The sequence below is a fragment of the Perca flavescens genome, chromosome 21, assembly GCF_004354835.1.
Source record: "Perca flavescens isolate YP-PL-M2 chromosome 21, PFLA_1.0, whole genome shotgun sequence".
NCBI classification, from domain to species: domain Eukaryota; kingdom Metazoa; phylum Chordata; class Actinopteri; order Perciformes; family Percidae; genus Perca; species Perca flavescens.
Genome location: NC_041351.1, coordinates 7261841 through 7284531, shown reverse-complemented (window position 1 = coordinate 7284531; position 22691 = coordinate 7261841). Strand labels below are relative to the sequence as shown.

At 40.9% G+C, this 22691-nt stretch overlaps 2 protein-coding genes and 1 non-coding gene across 6 annotated transcripts in view; 2 read left to right on the top strand and 1 right to left on the bottom strand.

Annotated features, from left to right (window-relative positions):
* The first annotated feature begins 269 nt into the window (after nt 1–269).
* Nucleotides 270–22691, top strand: part of LOC114548190 (dickkopf-related protein 3-like) — a 29516-nt gene continuing 7094 nt past the window's right edge. For 3 of the 4 annotated variants that reach the window (XM_028567987.1, XM_028567986.1, XM_028567992.1), the window contains exons 1-4: nt 1129–1211; nt 4682–4830; nt 8231–8323; nt 9721–9833. The gene's annotated coding sequence lies outside the window, so the exon portion shown is untranslated. Of the gene's footprint in view, nt 366–1128; nt 1212–4681; nt 4831–8230; nt 8324–9720; nt 9834–22691 lie in introns of those variants that run through there. The other variant, XM_028567989.1, reaches the window with a different exon arrangement.
* On the top strand, nt 713–784 carry trnac-gca (transfer RNA cysteine (anticodon GCA)). The gene has a single exon. It is a non-coding gene; the product is annotated as a tRNA-Cys (tRNA).
* On the bottom strand, nt 1746–20392 carry LOC114548178 (plexin domain-containing protein 1-like). Its single transcript, XM_028567964.1, has 13 exons — nt 19800–20392; nt 11510–11670; nt 8530–8673; nt 8340–8409; nt 7058–7180; nt 6855–6973; nt 6667–6766; nt 6276–6371; nt 6102–6183; nt 5961–6021; nt 5752–5875; nt 3476–3636; nt 1746–2506 (listed from the first exon to the last, which is right to left on the bottom strand). The coding sequence occupies exons 1-13, from the start codon at nt 19873–19875 to the stop codon at nt 2381–2383; spliced, it is 1443 nt and encodes a 480-aa protein (XP_028423765.1). The 5' UTR covers nt 19876–20392; the 3' UTR covers nt 1746–2380.

The window sequence follows — 22691 nt, the reverse complement described above, 5'->3', positions numbered from 1 at the left end:
GCGTGAGTAAGTCAGACTGTTAATATTAATATACAGTCTATGGAGTAAGTTAACAGACAGTAGGCTACCAATTCAAATCCTCAAAGGCTCTATGTTGAAATTTCACAACGTAAAATAAAGCGTATAAAATCACAACAACAACAACAACAACAAAGACAACTGTCATCATTGATTTGTATTTATACCTCTCAAGTATCTCACTTGAGAGGTGTAAATAACGGGTTTCTTCAGAGCGCCTGAAGGCAGCGTCAAATGAGAAAAAAGAGGATTCCGTAATAACCTTAAAAAGACCAGCAATTTACACAGAATATAAGACATATGGCATGACCTCTTACCGTAATGCTCTACAATCAAACTAAAATACAGTAAGTATGGACACATACATGTCGGTACAACTCTAATAGTTTATAAAGTTTGACGACAAATTCCGAACAAACTGTGAATGAGATCAAAGTCCACAGTATCAGTCTATTTTGACGCCATCTGCTGGAGAATGACTAACATTACTGCCATCTTGTTTTCACTGTGGAATTAGGCTAAATGCTACGCTACAGTAGTTTACTGTGGTAACACGCGTCGTACTGTAGTGCGGGGATATATGCAATAAACAGACCGTTGTTCCACCCAGAGACAGAATAACACCATTGAGTAACACCAGGTAACACACGTTGATTATCAGTTAATAGTTAGCCTTTCATTGAAGTAACGCATCGGGGGTATAGCTCAGTGGTAGAGCATTTGACTGCAGATCAAGAGGTCCCCGGTTCAAATCCGGGTGCCCCCTCTTTTCCTGACTGCGAGTTTCTTCTTCTACAACATTACAAAGCGAAGAGTTACCGCTATTAACTTCTTTGGTTACCATTGACGTGAGGTTATTAGGCAGTTGACAGCTAACGTGCTGTTAGTGTATATAGTCTGTGCCAGAGCCATAGAGAGAGAAATATTTCTCTAGCACTCTGGTCTGTGCTAACGTACGATCCTACCCTCGCAACGTTGCTGTGGTGCAATGATTGTTTTACAATCCTCTTAAAATATTACATTATTAATGCTAGCAACACTTGGACTATTCCAGACCCCGCTTTAGAATGGTACATTCCACCTGCACTACTTTCAGTAATTAGCTACTTCAGAAAGACGTTTAAAGGTTTTTTAGGTGGCCAATGAATGTCCCATGTGTCACTATTTTCGCGTTAACGTGCGTTCATCGAACTGTAAGTAATGTATATATATGTTGGTTGTCATATGCGAAGATAATTGGGCTCTTTTTGTTGGACTGGTAACTGGTGTCACGCGTATAGGACCAATTAAGAGCAACTAAAGTTAGCAGCAGTGCTAACTAGCTGCGCAGAGGATGGGGTCCTGTCATGGATGTATTACCTGTGCTGTTTCCGTACGAGGCATTGATGTTCCCCGCCAGGAAGCTCTAAATGATGCAGGAGTGTAAATTGCTCATAAAGCTAGCATAGCTGAGTTTTTGTAATTAAAGCGTCTCCTTTGTCCTTTGTCTGTGGGACAATTCGGAATCAATGTGAGGGTTGTTCACTTTCTTGTAGTTTTATGGGCTCCTTCATGTGACAGTTTAGAGCTCATCCGTATTATGGAAATAAACAGTTTGTTGCCTGATGGCATTCACCTGACAGCTTTTCCCCTTCATCAGTCATCAGTGGTGGATATGCATAGTCTAAACTTAGGCCAAGGTGGTCCGTACCATTTGTTTTCAACTCTTCACCAAGCATGAGATTATCAACGTTCACCATCAGCTTTTATTAGCAGACATTTACAGAAATGATAACAAAAACTCTCATAACTTGATGTCTCTAAAATTCATCCAAACAATATTTCTCCAGAGAAGTTCAAGATGATCATTATAATCACTATCAGGTACATAGCTAAATATCTGTTATATTGAAGTCCACAGAGATATAACATTCTATGAGCCAATTGTTGGTCACAGTTTCATGAAACAAAAATAACTCCATAAACTCAATAAAAACAAAAACACATGGTTAAGTTGAGCTGTATGTTGGTTTGCAGTATGAAGGCTAGTTCGATTCATTCCCTGACATCAGCTTACGTTGATGTGTTTTTTGTACAGTTACACGTTTGCATCTCATTTCTGTACAGTCGGCTTCCTCTCAGACCCTCCAACCCTTGAATAATATGGCAGATCCCCTGTGTGATGGCAGAGAGCAAAAGACACAGAAAAAGTTGGCAAGAGCTACAAGAGTCAGTCAACACTGTCCATCTGCCAAGGTAGAAGTAGGGACACCCTGTGTCGATGGTCGGCCTGATCGTCCATATTCATCCCCTTGTAATAACTTTGCAGTCCTCAAGATGGTGTCCTTTCTTCTTCTGACTGAATCATGCATGTCCAGGACTCTTAGCAGCACTGCTCAGCTTCAATGAAACCATCTTTTTCATGACCCCCAAGCTCGACCTCGGCGTAACTGGAGTGACAGCCCTGATTTCGGAACTTCATGGAGGGCCAGTAGTTATTGGTGCGTCGCTAAGAACAACAGACAGTAGTTGCTTAAAGGCTAGGCAGCAGACAAACATGCAGTGGTGGAGGAAGTATTCAGATCCTTTACTTAAGTGTTGATACCACACTGTAAAAATACTCTGTTGTATGTAAGAGTCTTGCTTTTAAAATGTTACTACAGCAAAACTATGTGAGTATAAACAGGAAAATGTACTTTAAGTATTAAAAGTCAAAGATGAAAAAGGTCCCCTGTGACTGTGTATTATTGCATTAATGTTAAAGCAGCATTTTACTGTTGCAGATTTAACTATTCTTTATAGGACTGCAACTAATGATTATTTTCATTATGCATTAATCTTCTGATTATTTTCTCGGTTAATCGATTGTTTGGAAAATAGTGAGAAATGTTCTCAGAGCCCAAAGTGACACCCTCACAATGTTTTTTTTTTGTCCAACCAATAGTACAAACTTCTAAATTATTACATATGTATTAAAACTATTAAAATAAATAAAAGGATAAGCAGAAATTTGTCACATTTATGAAGGTGCTGGAGCCATGAAATGTCTTATAAAAAATGTATAATAATAATTGTAATTGTATAAAAAATTTAAAAAAGTTGCCAATTAATTTTCTGTCAATCGCCTAATCCATAAATCGACTAAACGTTTAATCTGTACTTATGTATTTCTATATATATATATATATATATATATATAGTTGGGTAGTTTACTTTATAAGAAAACATATTTTATAAGCTCTTTGTGTGCAAAAATCTTAACAACATTTGGAGACTTTGGCCAATCACAGGTCCTTTCAGAGAGAGAGCATTCCTATTGGCTGTTCTGCACATGTAGACAGAGAGGGAAGAGGGAGAGCTGCAGGAAGAGGTCTCACTCTACTTAAAATTCTGGTGGTTTGTTGCTTTCTACCTACAGCAGCTTTAAACAGAAAAATAAACCGTGACTACAGAATGCATGCATTTGTTTTTTTCTCACCTGCATGAGGTAGAACGGTGGAGCAACTGTAGGGTGCGTGTTGATGTAGTAGACAGCCAGTAAGGTCAGAACTACAAGCAGAACCAGCGCAGCCACTACACCTGCTATGATGGCCAAGTTCCCTGTTTTCCCCTTATGGTTTGGTGGACCCGTCTGTATATCTGAAAGGAAGGAAAGCACAGATTGTTATTGCATGTAGAAGTGACCAGCTAAAGAGGTGACTGTAACCTTAAGGTGCTGACACACCGAGCCGATAATCGGCCGTTGGACAGTCTGGCGAGGTCAGTGCCTCTAGTCTGTTTGGTGTGTTCCGTGCCGTCGTCCATCCGAGGTGCCGTCGGCCTTCATTTTGGCCAATTTGACATGTTGAATCGGCGGGGCGGGAACTGCCGGCAGTCGGACTCAAATGACCCATCTGATTGGTAGAGTGCTAACCCGGAAACGAGGAGCGTGATGAGCATGAATAGAGTATTTCAAAATCGGACAAAAATCTTTTAAACTGACCTTTTGTCGATCTGAAATGAAGACACATTCAGCAACTGCACGGCTTATTTCTCGCTTAAAATGTTTTCCGAAACACGTTTCGGTGAACTATTTTAGTACAATATGACATCTTATTCTGAACAAGACGCCATGACAGTCTGTCTTTGAATTTCCGGTGAGACCAGCTGTCGGTTTTCATTTTTGGGCCTGCCTTTTCTGCCGAGGGTCGGCCGTCTGTGTCTGCAGCTTAAGAGTCATTCCTGATGTGTATGGTCTGACCTGCTGGGATACTATGGGTATGAGTGTCTTTGAGCAAGGCCACTGACCACAAGAGGTCTGTTGTACTTGTCAATTAATAGGTATGTGTTTTTAAGATAAAGCATATTGGTAAATGCTTCATTCACGCTCGAGAAAACATTAACTCAACTCAACTTTATTTATACAGTTCCAGGAAGGTCACATTTTTTTTAAAGTTACTTTACAATCAGTTTGCCCATTGGCAATAAAAAACTATTAATACTTGTAAAAAGTTACACATAGGAACCTTTATGAAATGTGCATCCTAGAGGTTGAGAAAACTGGTCTTACATAGGCTACTCTAGGCTCATACAGTCGGTAATCTTTTGTCAGATTTCAAATGCCTGTTTTCACTACATAATAATAAGAATTAGTAATTCTTTTGGATGTTGAATTGTTTTCTCCTTCTTATTTGTCTTTTTTTAGCCATTGCAAAAAAAGCCAGAAGTGGACCAAAATCAGCCCGATTTGTGGCGACTGAGTGAGGTCAAAAAGGTTGCAGATGTAGTTCATGTTTTCCCAGCTTGTCTCGCCTGGACAAGCACTTGAAGGACTGCCACAGTCTTTCTAAACATGTGAGTACCCATTTAAGCTAAGATAAGATCCCTATAGGACACGTGTCAAACACAAGGCCCGCGGGCCAAATCTGGCCCCTTGCAGATTTAGATCCGGCCCATATATATCAATTTGGCTACACATATTTTGGCCTGCCTAGTTGTGCGCCTAACCAAAAACACAGGAAAGTGTTTTTTAAACTGCAATTACCTGACATTCAAAGCAAAATATGACTTTTGTAGGGCTTCATGTCAACAAAAAGCGTACAAAAATGTCGGAAAAAGCAACACATGAAAAAGGTGACAAAATGTCTGAGAAAACCACAAAAAAGTCGGAATAAAAACAACAAAAATTAGGAAAAAAGCTACCAAAATGTTAAACAAGTGACATGCAGTAACAAAAGCACGTCAATGTCTGGCCCTTGGTTTGATTCTCTTTTTCCAGTGTGGCCCTTAGTGAAAATGAGTTTGACACCCCTGCTATAGGAGATGACATGGCATAGCAGCCCCGACTATTAATTGTAGTTACCATTAGTACATCTATAAACAAGATAAAAACAACAGACTCTAAAATAGGATAGGTTAGGCGTGCAGCCTAAGTAACCACGGCAGAAATGAACCACCACCATAACACAGAAAACCCTTGGGTTAAACCTGAAGTCACCTCACTAATCCTCAAATCCTGCTGCGTAGTAAAGGCCCCAGGACTTTGAGCGTTCTGTCCCTGACAAAGTCTGATATGTTGTACTATTATAAATATATTATAATACCGTCAAACCAAACCAAACAATCGTCATTATTTCTGGAGAAAGCTGAATCCAAGTCACACGTTAACTGTCAAACAAAAGTCCAGTCCAGGGATCCGGATTCGTCTTTCTCCAGACAATGTACCACCAGAAGGACTGAGATGAACCTTCGGAGTCTGTTTCAGAGAAGGTTTACCTTTAGTGACAGGCGGGTCTTCGATCACTGCTGAAGAAGGTGTCGGACCTGGAGAAGACTGGTTAAAGGAGCTCATAGATCCCTCAGGTAGTACCGGGATGTAGTCCTCACACTTGCCCTTTGCCTGAGTGAATGCCCACAGGAATAACTCAGGAAAGACTGAAACAGCTGCTCATTTCTCTGTTGTATAACTGGGAAATGTGTCTCACCTCTTCAGGGCAGTTATAATCTAACCATTCTTGTCTGTGCCGGTCGATACCATCCGAGCATCTGAAACTCAGAACAAAATGAGAAGAGCCAAGCTCTCTGCGGCTTCATTACAAGGTAAACCTTTCGGAATTTCTTCCTACCGTTGAAGTATGTTGCACCAGCCACAGCCGGTTGTCAAGTTGGATGTTAGGCAGAGATCACAGGATGTGTGTTGGAGACAAGCTGGAGGAATCAGATACACAGTGTCCTGGAGTCAGAGAGGTGAATAATGAGGCTAGGCTCTCATATAAACACTGGTCTGTAAGGATACTTACTGGGCAGAGGTGTGAAGTCGAAAGCAGATCTGCTAACAATCTTTGTGATGTCAATCTCAACACGATGATACTCATAGATAGTACGGCGATTTGCATCTTCAAGACAAATCTAAAATGTTAGTGTGTTTGCAATATAGGCAAAAGTCTTATCTTTAGGCTTTTTTTTTATTGAAAGTTGGTATTTTGTTCTATGAAATAATGTTGAGGTGAAATTGAAATGAGGTTTATATGTTATAATAAAAGAAAAATATGAACATATTGTCATAAGAAGAAACAGAATCGAGAAACCTGATTATCTTCGTCACAGTGGCAGCAATGCGTCTCCATACTTTTTAAAGTCAGTTGTGTTTAAAAAACAAAACAAAAACTAATTTTATTTCTGAGAACTCACCTGAGAGCTGTGAGGAGGGGAGGAGTGCCATGAAAGCATCAGACAGTCCCACTTTCACTGGATGCTCGGTGGAATTCATTTTTTCCACCGGTACAGGGATCTAAAAAAATAACAGCAGTGTTTGTTTTAACAGCTGTGGAAGTGCACAGATGATGAAGAAAGCAGTTAAGTTGAAATCCATAACCTACATCTCTGTAGTTGAAAACAATGGTTCCATTTCTGTGGAGGACTGCCTGGAAAGTAAAAGGTCCTTCAGCTTCTCTGTCCTTAAGCTGGACTTTGTCCCACTGCACCACAAACAGATTACCTGCAGAGCAAGATTCAGGGGCTGGTTAAAGAAAACCAGGCGCTTCCAAACATTACCGACTTCACAGAGGAGCTCCTCGCTCACCGTTGTCCGAGTACCTCACTGTTGAGTTTTTGGAGAAGCTGGGGTCAAAGTTGGCCATGAGGGGCGCAATGTACTGTGTGGCGGTCAGCATTCGATGAGTAATCTCCCCCATGAAGATGAACCCTGGGCGGAAACGCAGGCACAGATGTTAACTACAAACTTAGCATAAACAATGGCTGCTTTTTTTTTTATTGCATGCTGTAGAGTTTCATATAAAACCATAATACATCACAAAATATGAGTGAAAATGATCAAAAGCCTTGGTCTAATACTTTTAATCTTTGATTAAATACGTCCTAATTTAAATGAAAATGTATGTATAAATAAAATAGAAATGTAGAAATTGTTTTAGAGCATTTTATTCATGCAAAGTTCTTGTACGACTTGTCCATGTGAACAACATTGGAGAAATTTGGGTTCTTTTGTCAAACCTAAAAAGTTTGTTTTTAATTTAATTTACATTTCTCAGTATAAGATGGTATCTAAGTATGGTATTGATAAATGTATTGTTTCGGTACAGGAACTCAGATATTGAAAAGGCCTAATAATACCAAGCCCTTCTACTAACCATTGTTTTCCATTTATTTCTATATGGGAGGGAAACCAATCCACAGAATAACAAGTCTGCTTTAATTTTTGTTAGTTACATTATCGTTATGAGATGCAGCAGGCGTTTTGTTCACTGTGAGAGGTTATATATCTGTAGCAGGTTTCAAGAGTCTGACGACTGATTTTCATACCATATGGAAAAATATTCCATTTCCTCCCCCGATATACAACAACTTCTTATGATGTGACACACAGTTGCCGTGATGTTACCTAAATCCATTCGCATCCACGGGAAATATAGGATGAACAACCACAATGCTCAATTCAACACAGCAATTCAAACAATAGCAATGTACTGTAATGTTTGTTTGCAGCAGGTATATGTTACAAACATCATGAGATGATAGCTTGATTAAAAAATACTATGCTGTGGAAAAAAAATTACACTAATTTTCCACATCAAGTTATTCATTCCCATCCACTGCACAGCCATTAGCCTAGCATAATGTTGAATCAAACAATAACAAATCAAGGACAAGTCTTTAAGCAATTAAATCCAACAAAAAATGAAGGCATTTAGAATTAACCAGATTTACAGAATGTTATGCCTGAATATTTCCCCAGGGTAGGACAAAGTCTCCTTGAGCACACTGGTAGACGTCCAATCTCCTGATTGGAAGAGCACAATAGATGAACGCTGCTGTGATATCAAATAAGGTAAAGTGAAACTCACCACCAGTTGCTACAATAATTTGTCTCAAGTGGTGTCCATAAAAAGGGAAGTCAAAAGAAAGTGCCACCCTCTGTAGAAAAGAAAACATATCAGACATGGCTTGGTGTTGTGTGTGTGTGTGTGTGTGTGTGTGTGTGTGTGTGTGTGTGTGTGTGTGTGTGTGTGTGTGTGTGTGTGAGATCGATCTCACCGCTGCCTGTCGGTGTGCATTAGACAGTATGCCGTGGATCTGGACTTGGCTCTTGTGCAGCGAGTTCAGATCTACCCACAAGTCCTTCGTCCGTCCGTCTGTTGGACCAAAACTCTTCCATGTGTAGTACTGCTGGGTGTCCTCCTTAGAGAAACGGGTCATTCATGGGGAGGTACTTTAGAGTGGGTTTAACAGTCTTTATTTGCATTATAATGATATCACTATTTCACGATTCATAAAATTGTTGCCATACAATTCTTAAATGATTGTAGGTACCAGTTATTGTAGGTACTAGTTAGGGCTGAATGATGTGAGGAACACACATAATTACAAATTCTCTTACCAGTTTTGGGATTGTGATTCAAATTATTTTCTAGAAATTAAACCCAGTATGCCTTTATTTTACAGCATTAGTGGTCTGCATAGTGTTATGTGTTGTATATAGACATTGGCAGGTAGTGCATATTAACTTGTCAGTTATAGCCCTAGATTATTGGCTATTTCATAGATAATACATTAGACATAATTAACGTGTGTGAGATAAGTATGTTCACCCTCTTTTATGTGTTTTTCTTAGAGTGGTCTCTTTCCTCCACAAACCTCAAAGCATTCTTAGTTACATCATCATCAGGCCAAAAACCATTTTATTACATTGATATACCTTCCAGTCAATACCTTGACTGGAACATTTGTTTATTTATGTGTTTTGTATTTTTTTTTTGCTTCATCCTCTGATTGATCTGCTCACAAATCAAAGACATACATCCAATCGAAAAGGGGTTATGAGAGATGTTTTGTGTTAAGGGGTTATTTGGGAACCACCGCACCAAACATCTGGGATTTATCTCCTCTATTTCTGTCCAAACAGTTCCACTTGGGGGAGCTGTTTACACATTGCATACAGTACTCTGATGTACAGATCATACAGATCTGCACTTTGATGGCATTATTAATGTATGCCACACTTGAAGGTGACAGAGAGCAATGGTTCTGGGGTTTAGTGTGGGCTCAGAAAGTGGAGCAGTTAAATGCAGCGTTCTCACTGCCTCTCCGGCTGCTCCATATACAGCAAGTGACCCACTTTTATTCTCCCATCTTCACTGCCTGACACCAGCCAATGTTTTCTAGAGGAGGGGGGGGTGGGATTTCTAGGTGAGGAGAAGGGAAAAATCATACACTTTTCCCTCACAGCTGACTGATTTATTAAAGAGATTCCCGCTGGACAAGAGGTGGAGGGTTTCGGAAATTGGGATCAGACCTCCCCCCAAAAAGGCAACAGCAGAGTTACATGTGATCTTGTTCAAGTGAGTCATTTATAAGCACACACACATGCACACACCCACACACACACACACACACACACTCACGCTTAAACAAACACTGTAAGTTGGCAGGACGAGACTGTCGTCTGTTTTCAATTTCGAATTGGAGGGAGAGGAAATACAAAAAAAAGAGCGTACAACACAATTTATTTGGGTTGAATTTTACTGAGGCTAATTCAAGTGAAAGAAGAGTCTGGGACATAAGACACAAATAAAACCTCAAACACACTTGTAAAAGCCAAAGAGTGGAAAATGGCACAGGAGAAGTCCACCTGAAAGAATAACAATAACCTCCTCTCAAAGCTTTGAGCCAGTGACCTATCCGTCACGTCTACGTCATTTTCATGTGAAACAAAAGCTACACTCATGTCTTTGAGTCAGTCAATAGAGCTGTGTCCATCTCATCCAAGGTCACTATTTTTTTTGGCAATTTGTGCATCACTATTTTTTTAGCAGATGCAGCTAGGTTGCTAGCTAGTTATGTAGGATGATGATCTCCTCATTAATCTGGATAGCACTTTATCACAAATCAAGCTCTGTTTTATCCACTCTGGGCGAGACAATCCTGGATGGTTTCATAGAAAAGCTCAGGGAAGTTGCTGTGCGCTGCTTTTTAACAGAAGTTTGGTGGTTAACCAAACCATTTGCCAAACCAACCAATTAGTCTTTATCCTTAAAATTAAAGTTTCTCTTTAAAACCGAAAAATACTGCATTCGCTGGCACGCTACAGCTGATCAAATCTGCCAGCTACAGTTGTCATTTCACCCAGCAAAATCTACGTTTGTCATCTAGAAATAAGAGGCTGTTTTTAAGGATTTTAAGATAAGATGTACTTATTGTCCCCAAGGGGATTTTGCTTGGGCAGTATTACTACACACAGCTGCCATAAACTTAAAACAATACGTAGCCAACAAGACAGCACAGTGGTACACTAAGGGCCCTATCTTGCACCCAGCGCAATTGCCTTTGTACATCGACGCATGTATCATTCCTATTTTGCACCCGACGCACAGCGGACTTTTCCCTCTACAGACTCACGTCGGTAAATTAGGGAATGAACTTGCGCTCCCAGGGGCGGTAAAAAGAGGAGTTCCGGCGCAAACGTTCACTAGTGCTAATTTGCAGTTTCAGAAAACAATTCTGCCACAGATCAGGAAAAACCTGGTTTAAAGTCAGTGGCGCGTTATTCAGATGCTAGTTTAAGGGCGCATGCTTCGCCATAATGTAGCGTGTGCACACCACGCATACACTTTGCTTCTCTCATCTCACGGACCCAGCAGTTCTCATTTTTGCAAACCATACATAAATACAAGGAAAAATATGACCTTGTTTTACACAACATTTCCATGAATCATGGATGAGTTGATGGCATAAATGAGGAAATATTAGAGGACTTGAGGAGATGTGATGTTGAACTGCATGTGCCGATGCCACTTGACCCAAATGCCCCAGCAGCAGCACGGGAGAGGAGAGACAGAAGAGCTGCATCGTCTATAGTGAGGTAATCCCGGTCTAATGTTAGACTACATTGCAAAAATATCACCATGCATTCATAACCTCGTGATTCAGTGAGAGCGAGCCCAAAACATCGGAAAGAATGTTTTTGTGACATTTCTTTATTTACATTTTGTGTCAGGGTCAGTTATTTGGATCTCACCACTATGCGGGTCATGTTGTCAGGCAGGGTACTGATATCAAGTCCTCCTCCTTCAGTGTTGCGGGCTTCTCTGTGTCTGTTTGGTGTCTGCTGGTTCCTCCTGGTTCTGTGTAAACCGGACAGAACCCCAGTCATCTGCAGAGTAGTCCCACTCAGTGCATCTAGAACAAGACAGGCATTATGGTGACTGAACAGTTTTCACACATGTCGGCCCTGCATGAACGCACAGATGTCTTCTGAACTCTGCTGGGCCCAGATGTTTTTTCTTACCATACCTTCTACATGCTGTAGTAAGTATTCACCTGATAAATCACCCAATTCTAGATTCCAGCCCTTTGAGAAAAACATCATCGTTGACTTCTGTCCATGATTTCAAAAACGTGTGAAAAGAGCTCTGAGACTATCTGGTAAAAAATGTTGTCTTTAAAAGAATTGGAACAGTTTTAAACCTTGCGGTCACATCAGCTCATTATTGGTTACCATCATTTGGATCATTAACAGGCAGACATGCCCACAGTAAATGTAATCCATGTTTAGAGCAATAACTCACACAAAGACAGAGAAAACTCCAACTCGTAAAACCAATAAAAACAGATTCATGGTTGCCTTTTTTTTTTTTTTTAATCTGCCATGATGTATTTCTAATTTCTGCATTTTAAACTAATAATGTAGCATGTCTGTTTTGGCTGGACTATAGGTACTTATGAACTAATTTTGAATATAATACAACCTTTATTTGGGGGCCAGCGTTCTTTATTGGCCAAGTATTCCTGTGTGCATTCATGTCTCTGCTGACCACCTACATCTCTATGGGTTTTTGATCATCATCTGCTCAACAGATCATAGATGGATGTTTATATCCTTTCACATTTGGAACTTTTCTTCTATTTTTTTTTGACAGTGAACTGATCCATGACTCAGTGTCCTGTCTACATTTTCAGACAGAGTTGTGAGATCAGTAGAACTCGCTGATCGTTCAGCCGGGTGAAGGTCTCTGCTGTTTTTCCTACTGGAGAACAAGTTGAAGGTTAAATCCAGTTTGCTGTGTAGCTTTTATGTGAGCTGTTAGTTCACTGATCCGAGGTAAGAGCAAGTTTATGAACATCTTGAGAGAGAGAGAGAGAGAGAGAAAAAGACAAGAGCCAGCCTGAGGTTCAGACCCCCCTCTCAGCCTCTTTCTATTTAAATTGTGTTTACAACTTAAGACCAAAAGTATGTGCACACACTGGGTCTGGTCCACCATTTTTTATTTTATTTTTTGTAGTGTGGAGCTGTTTTTTTAGTCAGTTTGTGCCAGTTAAAATGCTACAGCCCCAACCCCTGCACAAAACCAGGTGCATAAATAGTTTTCCCAGTTTGGTGTCAAAGAACTTGTCTGGCCTGCACAGAGCCCTGACCTCAACCGCCATCCATCACCTTTGGGATGAACTGGAACGCTGACGGTGAGCCAGACCTGATCTGTATTACCTAACATCAGTGTTAGACCTCGCTGATGCTCTTGTGGCTGAATAAGAAAAAAGTCCCTACAGCCAACTTTAACATCTGGTGGAAAGCCTTCCCAGGAGTGTGGATTCTGTTATAGCAGCAGATTAATGCCCAATGTTTAGAAATTAGATGTTTAACAATCACATACAGGTGTAATGTTTGGATTTCTACAGTCCTTTGACCTATGTGGTCAAATTATATTTTTCCTTTGTGTGGAAACATAAATATTACTGCTTATTAACTTAATGTATTTTTGCCATTTGGGCTCTCTTTGTTTGCTATTTGTTGGAAAAAGCAGATGATACGTAAGTAGTTGTCCATTAAGGAATAGTGCAACATTTTGGGAAATATGCTGATTTGCGTTCTTGCTGAGAGTTAGATGAGAAGTACGATATCACGCTCATGTCTGTATGGTAAATATGAAGCTGCAGCCAGTTAGCTTAGCTTAGCATAAAGACTGGAAACCAGGGGAAACCGCTAGCCTGGCTCTATGTAAAGGTAACAAAATCTGCTTACCAGCCTCTAATTGGCACACGAACCAGACGGCCGACCCTCGGCAGAAAAGGCAGTTGGACTGATCAGTCTCCCCGAGTTGGTCAAAAAAGTGCCTCGTAACACACCGAAGCGACGAGATGAATACTTCTCCACAACAGCAGGCGGCGCTAATCTGTATTGTCGCCCAAAAATGAAAACCGACAGCTGATTGGACGACCGCATCACGTGGGTCTAATTTCTCTGGAAATTCAAAGCCAGACTGTCATGGCGGCTTGTTCAGAATACGATCTCATATTGTACTAAAATAGTTCACAGAAATGTGTTTCTGAAAACATTTTAAGCTAGAAATAGGCCATGCAGTTGCTGAATGTGTCTTCATTTCAGCTCAACAAAGGTCAGTTTAAAAGATTTTGGCCAGATTTTGAGAGACGCTCGTTCCTCTCCCCGTTTCCGGGTTAGCACTCTACCAATCAGATGGCTCATTTGAGTCTGACTGCCGGCAGTGCCCGCCCCACCTAGCCTGGGTAAACCCTGACGAACTTCCGGCAAATTTGAGATTTGCTCTGTAAGTCAGTCTGGCGAAGAGCCCATTCAAACCCATTTCCGATGTCCCCAAAATCGAGGCACCAATCACAACTGCTGAGGCGGGCTTTACGCGACGACAATAGCGCAGCGACGGCGAGTAGCTTTTTGTTTACATTCAACATGACGGCGTTGTTGATCTGATTGGTTGGACTATCCAATGTGCCCAGAGGCATTTGAGCAGTGTCCGTTGGTGACGCCCCTTTGGAAATGAACTGTCAATGAACCTTTCCCAGACCCCCTCTCAGTTACAGCTGAGAAGGGTCTGGTGTCAACCAGGCTAGGGCTGGGCGATATAGCTGAAAACTGTATCGCGATATAAGTGTTTCATATCGGTCGATATCGATAATTATTGATATTTTTTATGACCTATTTAAAATAAGGACCAGGAGAAAAATATATATTAAATTTAAACATTTTTATTTTAAACTTAACCTTCCTCTGATTATAATCCCCTCAGTTATAAAGCAGGAATGTCAACACTACCATGGAAAACACTCAAATAATTAAAATGTAAACATAGGTCTAAAATCAAAATGAACACTTAACAATTATCTCTTAACATTAAGGTGCAAACTTAAAGAATAAGTAAGAAATGCTTCATAAAGTGTAATAAAATAGTGCAAAATGTTAAATATAAGAAACCTGAGAAACTATTTTCTGCAGGTTTAGTGCTAGGTTGGTAACCTGGCTTCTGAACAGACATGTCTGCCTCCGTTATTTCTTTGTAGCGTTTAGTAAGGCGCTGATGCAGAGTACCTCTCCATGGCGGTCTGCTGCTTGTGCGGTGTAACAGCTGCAGATGTTGTTGGACGTTGCTGGCGAATACGGCTGTGCTCGAAAGTGTGAGCGCGGCTAAGGTGGTAAAACTAGTTTGTGGTAGTACCAGTGTTGGTGGGGACGACGGTCTGACGACATTGGTCTGACTACGGTCAGACTTATAAAATCCCCAAAAACTGCCATACTGACTTTTGTTTTATCAACAATTTCCTCGCTCGCTGCGGCACTCACTTTCCACTTATCACTCCACGCCGGTTCTGTTATTGAAGAACACGAGACAGCGATGTGGCGCAACCAAACTTGATACTGTTACATGATTGGCTGTTAGAGTGTCACTCCCTACGTTGCTAGGTTACCAGAGAGCGAGTGCCTTTGTTCATGCAACCAAACTTGCTTGACAATCTCTGGTTTCTTCTGATGAAGAAAAACAAGTTATCGAACATTTTATCGACCGCATTTTCTATTGTTATTGATTACGTGTCTATCGTGAGACATATCGTTATCGTTTTATCGCCCAGCCCTAAACCAGGCCCCCGTAAAATCGGCCAAAATGAAGGCCAACGGCTCCTTGGACGGACGACGGCACTGAACACACCGAACAGACTCGAGTCACCGACGTCGCCAGATTGTCCAACGGCCGATTATTGGCTTGGTGTGTCAGCGCCTTAAGACTCACAGATTAACACACTATATCTTGTTTATTTAATCGGTACAAGTTTTTTACGGGAGATTATGTGCAGGACTATTTGTTGGCCAGATGCTGTAAAACCACTAGACAAGTTTTATCGTCAGAATTCAATGAAGTTCTTTTAGGCTCACTGAAAGCTTTACCTAATTGGGGTGTGCTATCTTTGCATTCAGATTGAATTAAGTGAATTTTCTGTTGGTAGAGATGAAAAAAACAAAGAAGGCTTAAGATTAAAAATAGGACAGGAGAAAAGAAACAGAAAGGTTATCCCACACACTGGGGAAATATCTCTAATGAGGAATCTTGTTTGATTACGATGCAGAGAAAGCTATTTCCACAGATTCAGAACAAGAGGTTTCTAATTGGGTCAGATTGGCAGCACTCATCACTAAACAGCTGAGGAGGCGTCAAACAGCAGGGAGGAGGAAGAGCTTTAAGGGGGAGGAAGACTGGAGGTGGCAGATCAAGGACTATGCATCAGTATACGATTGTGCATGCATCCCTCTGCAGCCTTTACACTTTATAGGTCACTTCTCGATTTTGCTTTATAAACACAAAGTGTTTCCTGAAACAAATCTAACCTTGTATAACTGTGTGCATGTGGGCCCGGATGGACTTCCAACTAAAATAGTGCTAAAAAGTATTAAGAGTGGGCTGTACTTTGCAAGGACTTGCGTTAAGCTGACCTCTGCAGCATCGTGTGTGTGTGTGTGTGTGTGTGTGTGTGTGTGTGTGTGTGTGTGTGTGTGTGTGTGTGTGTGTGTGTGTGTGTGTGTGTGTGTGTGTGTGTGTGTGTGTGTGTGTGTGTGTGTGTGTGTGTGTGTGTGTGTGTGTGAGTGAGTGAGTGAGTGAGTGAAAACATCCTGGTGAATTTGAAACAGGGCACAAAACAAACCCCCTCTAATCCTGCAGATTTATTTTGAATGATTAACAAATATACAGCTGTTTTGAGAATATGGCACCTGCATGGCAGCAGTTTCCAATACATCTGCGTCTGCATTGCAGCAACCACTTTATAAATCTAGTGGGTGTTGGGAGTCTCATCGAACTAGGCCACAGCATTTTGAACCATATACAGCGTGCTATGGATATACTCATTGTGTTCATTAATCCCTTTACAGTCTCCCACGCACCTATTTTCCATTCCCCTGATCTTTTACTCTCATTGTCTTTTTCCAGAAATGTGCAGTTGCTCTGGGGCATTCTTTCATTACTAGTTTTTATGTCTTTAGCAGAACTATCTATCGTTTGTCGTTGATGACAGACACATTTTTACTATTTGAAAGCAGCTTTTGAATGGTAGACAGCAACCGGACAAAACTGACTAGACAGAAAAAGCCACGTTTCCTCAACTGAGACAAAAGCTAAATGGCCTTTCAGTCTGTTCAGCTGGATGAAGAATACATTTCCTCTGAAAATAAGCTCTTTCTGGGTAAGTGCACAACACTTTGAAGTACAAGCGAGGATACACTGGGGGCACAAAGGCATGTACTTGGTCCTGGAAAGGAAAAGTGAATTATCTACAGAAGGCCAACATCTTTGCTCCACAGACAGATACGCTGAAGAGACTGAACCATTATGTACTGTCCAAAACACAGCCGAGAAAACATTATTAAATCTCAAGATGCAAACAAAGTCTTGACCCTGTAGCAGTCCAGTGTTGGGTGCTGTACAAGATGAGACTCTGTGTCAGCGTCAGGACAAGGATTAGCAAAGCACCTGCAAACTGGCAAAAGAATCCTTAATGGAACAGTAATCACAACGTCACAGTTATGTATGTCAGTGTGTGTGTCATTGCAGTTTAGCACAGTGGTTTTATTATGTTTGGACTTTGTGCTGATCTGTGTTAAAACCAGCCTGGAGCTTATGGCGTTGGAGGAAGCCATTTGGCACCTTACGCTCAGAGGAACAGCAGTAACCATAACACACAATCACAAACACTGGCAGCTGGACTGATAAGGACCCGCAAAGAGAAGAAAAAAATGTAGCGTTTAGATAAATATGGATAAACGGATCAGGCGCGTTTAAAAAAAAAAAAAAAAAAGAAAGTTTAATTTACTGTCATGGAGTTGTTTTTCGTTTACATTTGGAACAGATTTTTCCATTTTTAGTGCAGCTGACATGTAGTTCCAGTTTCCAGATGGTGTTTGTTCCATTTGTAGTTCACGGTCTTTTTCAGTATTTATAGTTTTCACAATAGGATATTACTTTACGGTAGGAAATGTACACTAGCTCATCAGGAAAATCTAGATTTATTGAATTCTTTTTAGAGATTAAACATATCCCACACTTATACCACAGATAACAGATGTGAGTTTTTGATAACCTGGGTTCAATTTTGTACAGTATTTGAAAGATACATTAACATGATGATGATTGGGCTTTTTGTGGTCTTTGATGTATGTTAATGGGATATTTATATTCCCTTTGGAAAAAATAATAAGTGTCTGAAGATATTCTTGGTGGCCACCTTGAAAAGGTATCGGAGAAAATATCGGCGTTATGGCATTTTTAGCTCATTCAGGTCCTTTGTCTGCAACCACAGGCCCACCGTGACTAACTGATCAGTACGGCCTGTCCGATCAAATCCATCAATGTGAATCAAGTTGTCTTCATGGTACTCCTAAATGTACTTCCCCTGTTCTTTTCAGGCAATAATCTTGACAACCTTTAGCATCTACTTCTTAAATCTGTGCTGACAGCAGGTACATTAAATTGGATTGGAATCAATAGCTGCACACAAACATTCAATCATCGCTGTCTGTCACTTGGAAACTGCTTTCATGAAAAATGATGTGCAATTTAAAGGGAACTGTCCCTAAATTCCATTCAGTATCAAATGACTCATCCAATTCATGATGTCTGGTACAACAATTTAAAGCCAGGAATCTCCTGTCTTTCATTTTGTTGTCATGCCAAAATGCGTATTATAAATCTATCTGGCCATTAACACATGGTATAATCAGACATGCTGGATAAGCTTTGTATAGGGATCTTGGTGACCTGCTGAACAGTAGAGGTCACACAGCAGTTCATGCAACCTGCACTGGGAGGTGTGACAGATTTTCTAGCTACCCCCCCTGCAAAACATAAAAAAGGCACAAGACCTGAGTGGGAAAATAACATTGTCAGCATTGTCAGCCTGTCTGTCACTCCAGCACTTCAGTTCAGACTGAAATATCTCAACAACTACTGGACAGATTGCAATAAAATGTTGTGGCGTGGTCAGCAGTCAGTCGTGAGACCGGTGTGGATGGTACAAATGCATCGCCCTCAAGCACAGGTAGTCACTACAGCACTACATATTAAGAGAAGACCTGCTCTACATTCTGCTGTGAGCAAGCACTAAGATGAAGTTATCAGGATGTGGGGGGGAAGGCCCAAAATAGGGACACCTGCTGTCCAGAGTTGAGGCTGACAACATGAACTGAAACTTGGGAGCGTATTTTAGTGGTGAAGATGAGCGTGGAAATGTTAGCGTACTTTAAGTTGTCTTATGTCAGGGGAGGGGATCTGTCTCTCTGGTCTGTGCACAGTGTGTCAGTTGTCCTCTGCAGAGCTAGGGCCCTGATCAGAGGAACTGGGACCACAGGATAGGCCAGAGAAACTGGAGCACCACTGATTGTCGGAGGAGGAGGAGCGGCAGCGGCAGCAGCAGCGGAAGAACGGGGGCTGGCTAAAAATAATGTATCTCCAAGGAGAACAAAAATACATGCATGCACTCCTACATACACACACACCCACAGGAATGGAGCATACGTATAGATGATGCACAGAACAACCAAGCACAGCATTTTGGTGATTAGACACAGCCTAAAATAAAGCAAATATAGAAAAGCAAAGAAACTTTTGAGATGGAACTACTCTGTAGGCTGAGCTGCTGCTCTCATTGACAAAAGTTAGTTTTTTCAAATTCGGAAAGGTTTTATGTAACACACACACACACACACACACACACACACACACACACACAATTCTTTCATGTGCTTCCTGTGACTGACAGACAGACAGAAATGTCAAGGGACCTATTAGCGTCACACTTATATATGAACACACACACATACAAGCAAATCCACGCAAAAAAAGTGCCTTAAAAATCTTTCCAGCTTACCTGTTGTCAGAGTTAGTGGCAAAAATTCAGGTCATATCATATTTCTTTTAACCTGAATATTTGGAAGCTGTCTTGGCAGTCTATTCTGAAGAAATGCCGTGAAAATGGTGTAAAAATTAGAAGACGTGAATACCTGTATGTTGGCTTACCTTCATGCTGTTGAGCCCAGACTCTCCCGAGCTCAGCCTGGGAGAGACAGATGAGGAGAACAGCACAAAGCCCCATGTCCAGGCAACTTTTCTCCCTCCTTTCCCGGCTTTTTATCACTCCTCTCTTCTTCTTGTTTTCCCCGTTTCCCCGTCTCACTTCTCTGGAAGCAACGGGGCGCCTCACTCCTCCACTCCCCTGCCTTGCGTTACTCTCTCTTCACCTCCGCTCTCCCACACAACTGCTTTTTCCTCACCTCAGCCAAGGTTTACTGCTTTTCTCTCCCTCCTCTGCCTGTCTCTGCTCTGCGTCCTTGTTTTTCCTTTTTAGAGTAACTTCTGGGATGACGGATCCATGGCAGGAAAATAGTTGACAAACAGTAGAAGTGTCGCGGAGTGAGGTGTTTTCTCTTTGCTCTTCCTTTGCTCCAATCTCATTATTTCTTACTCCTGGAAATATCTCTTTACCACTCCCCCCTCTGTCTCTGACTGTCTCATTGCTTGTTGTTTGTTTCTCTGTTTCTAGAGCTCTGGGTTTTTGTAAGACTTCCACAAAGAGGAAATATTTATGTATTTCTACATTTTTTCTTCCAAAAAAGAAAAAAGAAAAAGGGGGTTGGAGTTGGGAGGAGCATGTCTCCCCCATGTGGAAGCATGTTGAACCAAAACAAATGTGATGTTAAATGGTTTACATTTTGAGAAAAGTTCCCTCCTCTGGTTTGTTTGAAGAAATATTACATAGATTAATGCAATGAGTAGGTTTTCTTTTTATTTGATTTTCTTTTACAACTGATAGTGTTATATCCAGCGTGAAAGATTTTTTCCCGTTCAAAATTTTTTTCCCGTTCAAAATTAATTAATTAGTTGGAGTATGACTTAGAATTTTCTTTTGATTGTTCTCTCTCCCATTTCAAAGGATTTGTTTATATTTTCTATACATCTCTGTGTTGGCTTCCCTGGTGATGCTTAATCTTGTACATACTTTACAGGCAGGCACTTTGTTCATAGTGATTTTAAAACCCTAATAATGGAGATTATTATGATTTGTGATTATTGGTCGCCAGTGACCCTTGCTCCAGATTCTCATCTTACCCACTTCTTTAAAAAAGAAAAAAATTCTGGCTCAGAGTAGACACAGGGCTGTTTCCTATTACAGCTGGACTCACACTCTTCTGTCTTGATCCAATTGAAAACAGCTTATAGAGACCATTATTTAAACCTTACCAGAAATGCAATTCAAACATCTGAAGACAGGTTTATTTGATTTAATATTATATTTAGTTTAATTATTTTGTCTATGGACCTATGAGCACATTTTATTGTCATTTATTTCCTCCCTCGTCAAAAATATTACTGCCACCGTGTCTAAATAATAAGAAAGGACAGATGGGGAGTTGGTTTTGAATCCGTGAGGCAGGCCTATTACCATTATTGGAAACTGAAAAGCCATTACGTGTGGTGCTTTCCCGGTGAATGTTTGTGCTGGGCACAGTGTACGGTGTCCAATTCAAAATGAATCAAATTCAAGACCTTTGTTGTAAGTCATCCCTTTACTGTTTTCACTGTTTTCTGCCTTAAAATGCTGCATAGCTGCAAACCGTTTTGTTAAAAACAAACAAAAAACTTCCAATTCTTCCCTAAAGCAGTAACGACTAACTTACAAGGAACCTTACAATGAACACCGGTGTCAATAAATGTAGCTCTATCAGCAACAACTAGAATGGCACTTGGAGAGCGCAGACCGCCGCCAAGGCCAATGGTGCATTCAGTCCTCACATTTCAATCATTTCCTGAGTTGAGAAGCCATTCTTCCGACTTCGGTATGTTCATGAGCTTTAAGTCGTAATGTGGAAAACAACATGGACGCTGAAAAGAAGATGTGTTGGTATTTTATCGCTCAGAGAGTATAACAACATGTTAATAGCAACATGTTGATTAGCTGTTTCCAGTATTTGCGTACTCTATCCCGATGATGTTTAATTTCCGGGATTGTTCAGGTGCCGCCGGAAATTCCGCCGGATGGCCCTCATTGCGGCCGGATGTCCCACACCTTTTCTTTGTGTTGGCGTTCTAACCTCCGGTGGATTTATGAGGACTATGGTTAACTGCTCCTCAGATCTCTGCAGGGTAAATCCAGACAGCTAGCTAGACTATCTGTCCAATCTGAGTTTTCTTTTGCACGACTAAAACAACTTTTGAAAGTACACGTTCCACCAAAACAAGTTCCCCCAAGAGGCTATTTTGCAGAGGCACCGTTGCTCCGTCCGGCACTTAGCGCGGCCCATGACGATTGTGATTGGTATAAAGAAATGCCAATAAACCAGAGCATGTTTTTCTCCCCTCCCGGAATGCTGTGTGGACCAGCCAGACCCTCATCTGCAGCACTGTGAAGTAAGTTCTGGCAATTTGAGACAAGTATTTGCGTGACAATGAAAGAGCAAAGGTGAGCCATGAAAAATGAAAACTAATTTTTCTGATTATTCCGACACTACATGAATGCAGCACTGTTTCATAATTAGTTAACAAAAGTGAAAAAAAGTTTGTTTATATGTATATGCCCTGGGATTCGGATATACTCCAAAATGTAATGGGTTCTTCCTTGGCCCATGCTACACCTTTCCACCAAGTTTCATGAAAATCTGGCTAGTAGTTTTTTTTTTTTTTTTTTTTCTTGCTGACAGACAAACTGAGCCAAAAACATGACATCCTTAGCGGAGGTAATAAAGATACCTCACTTTTAAGACAATACAAAGTTAATGACTAGAATAGACATTACTGCATCATTCCAGGCAGATGGAGTATGGGAGCTCATCTCTGTCATCACAGTTGCATTGACTTCACTCATCGAGCAGAACCCAGCTTTCCATTACTTGAAAGTAAAACGTGAGCACAGTC

Coding starts and splice junctions, on each gene's coding strand:
- LOC114548178 (XM_028567964.1), bottom strand. CDS start 19,875: ATGGGGCTTTGTGCTGTTCTCCTCATCTGTCTCTCCCAGGCTGAGCTC. Junction 8,674..11,509: donor ACAACATGACCCGCATAGTG/GTGAGATCCAAA, acceptor CGTTTCTCTAAG/GAGGACACCCAGCAGTACTA. Junction 5,876..5,960: donor ATTATAACTGCCCTGAAGAG/GTGAGACACATT, acceptor GCATTCACTCAG/GCAAAGGGCAAGTGTGAGGA.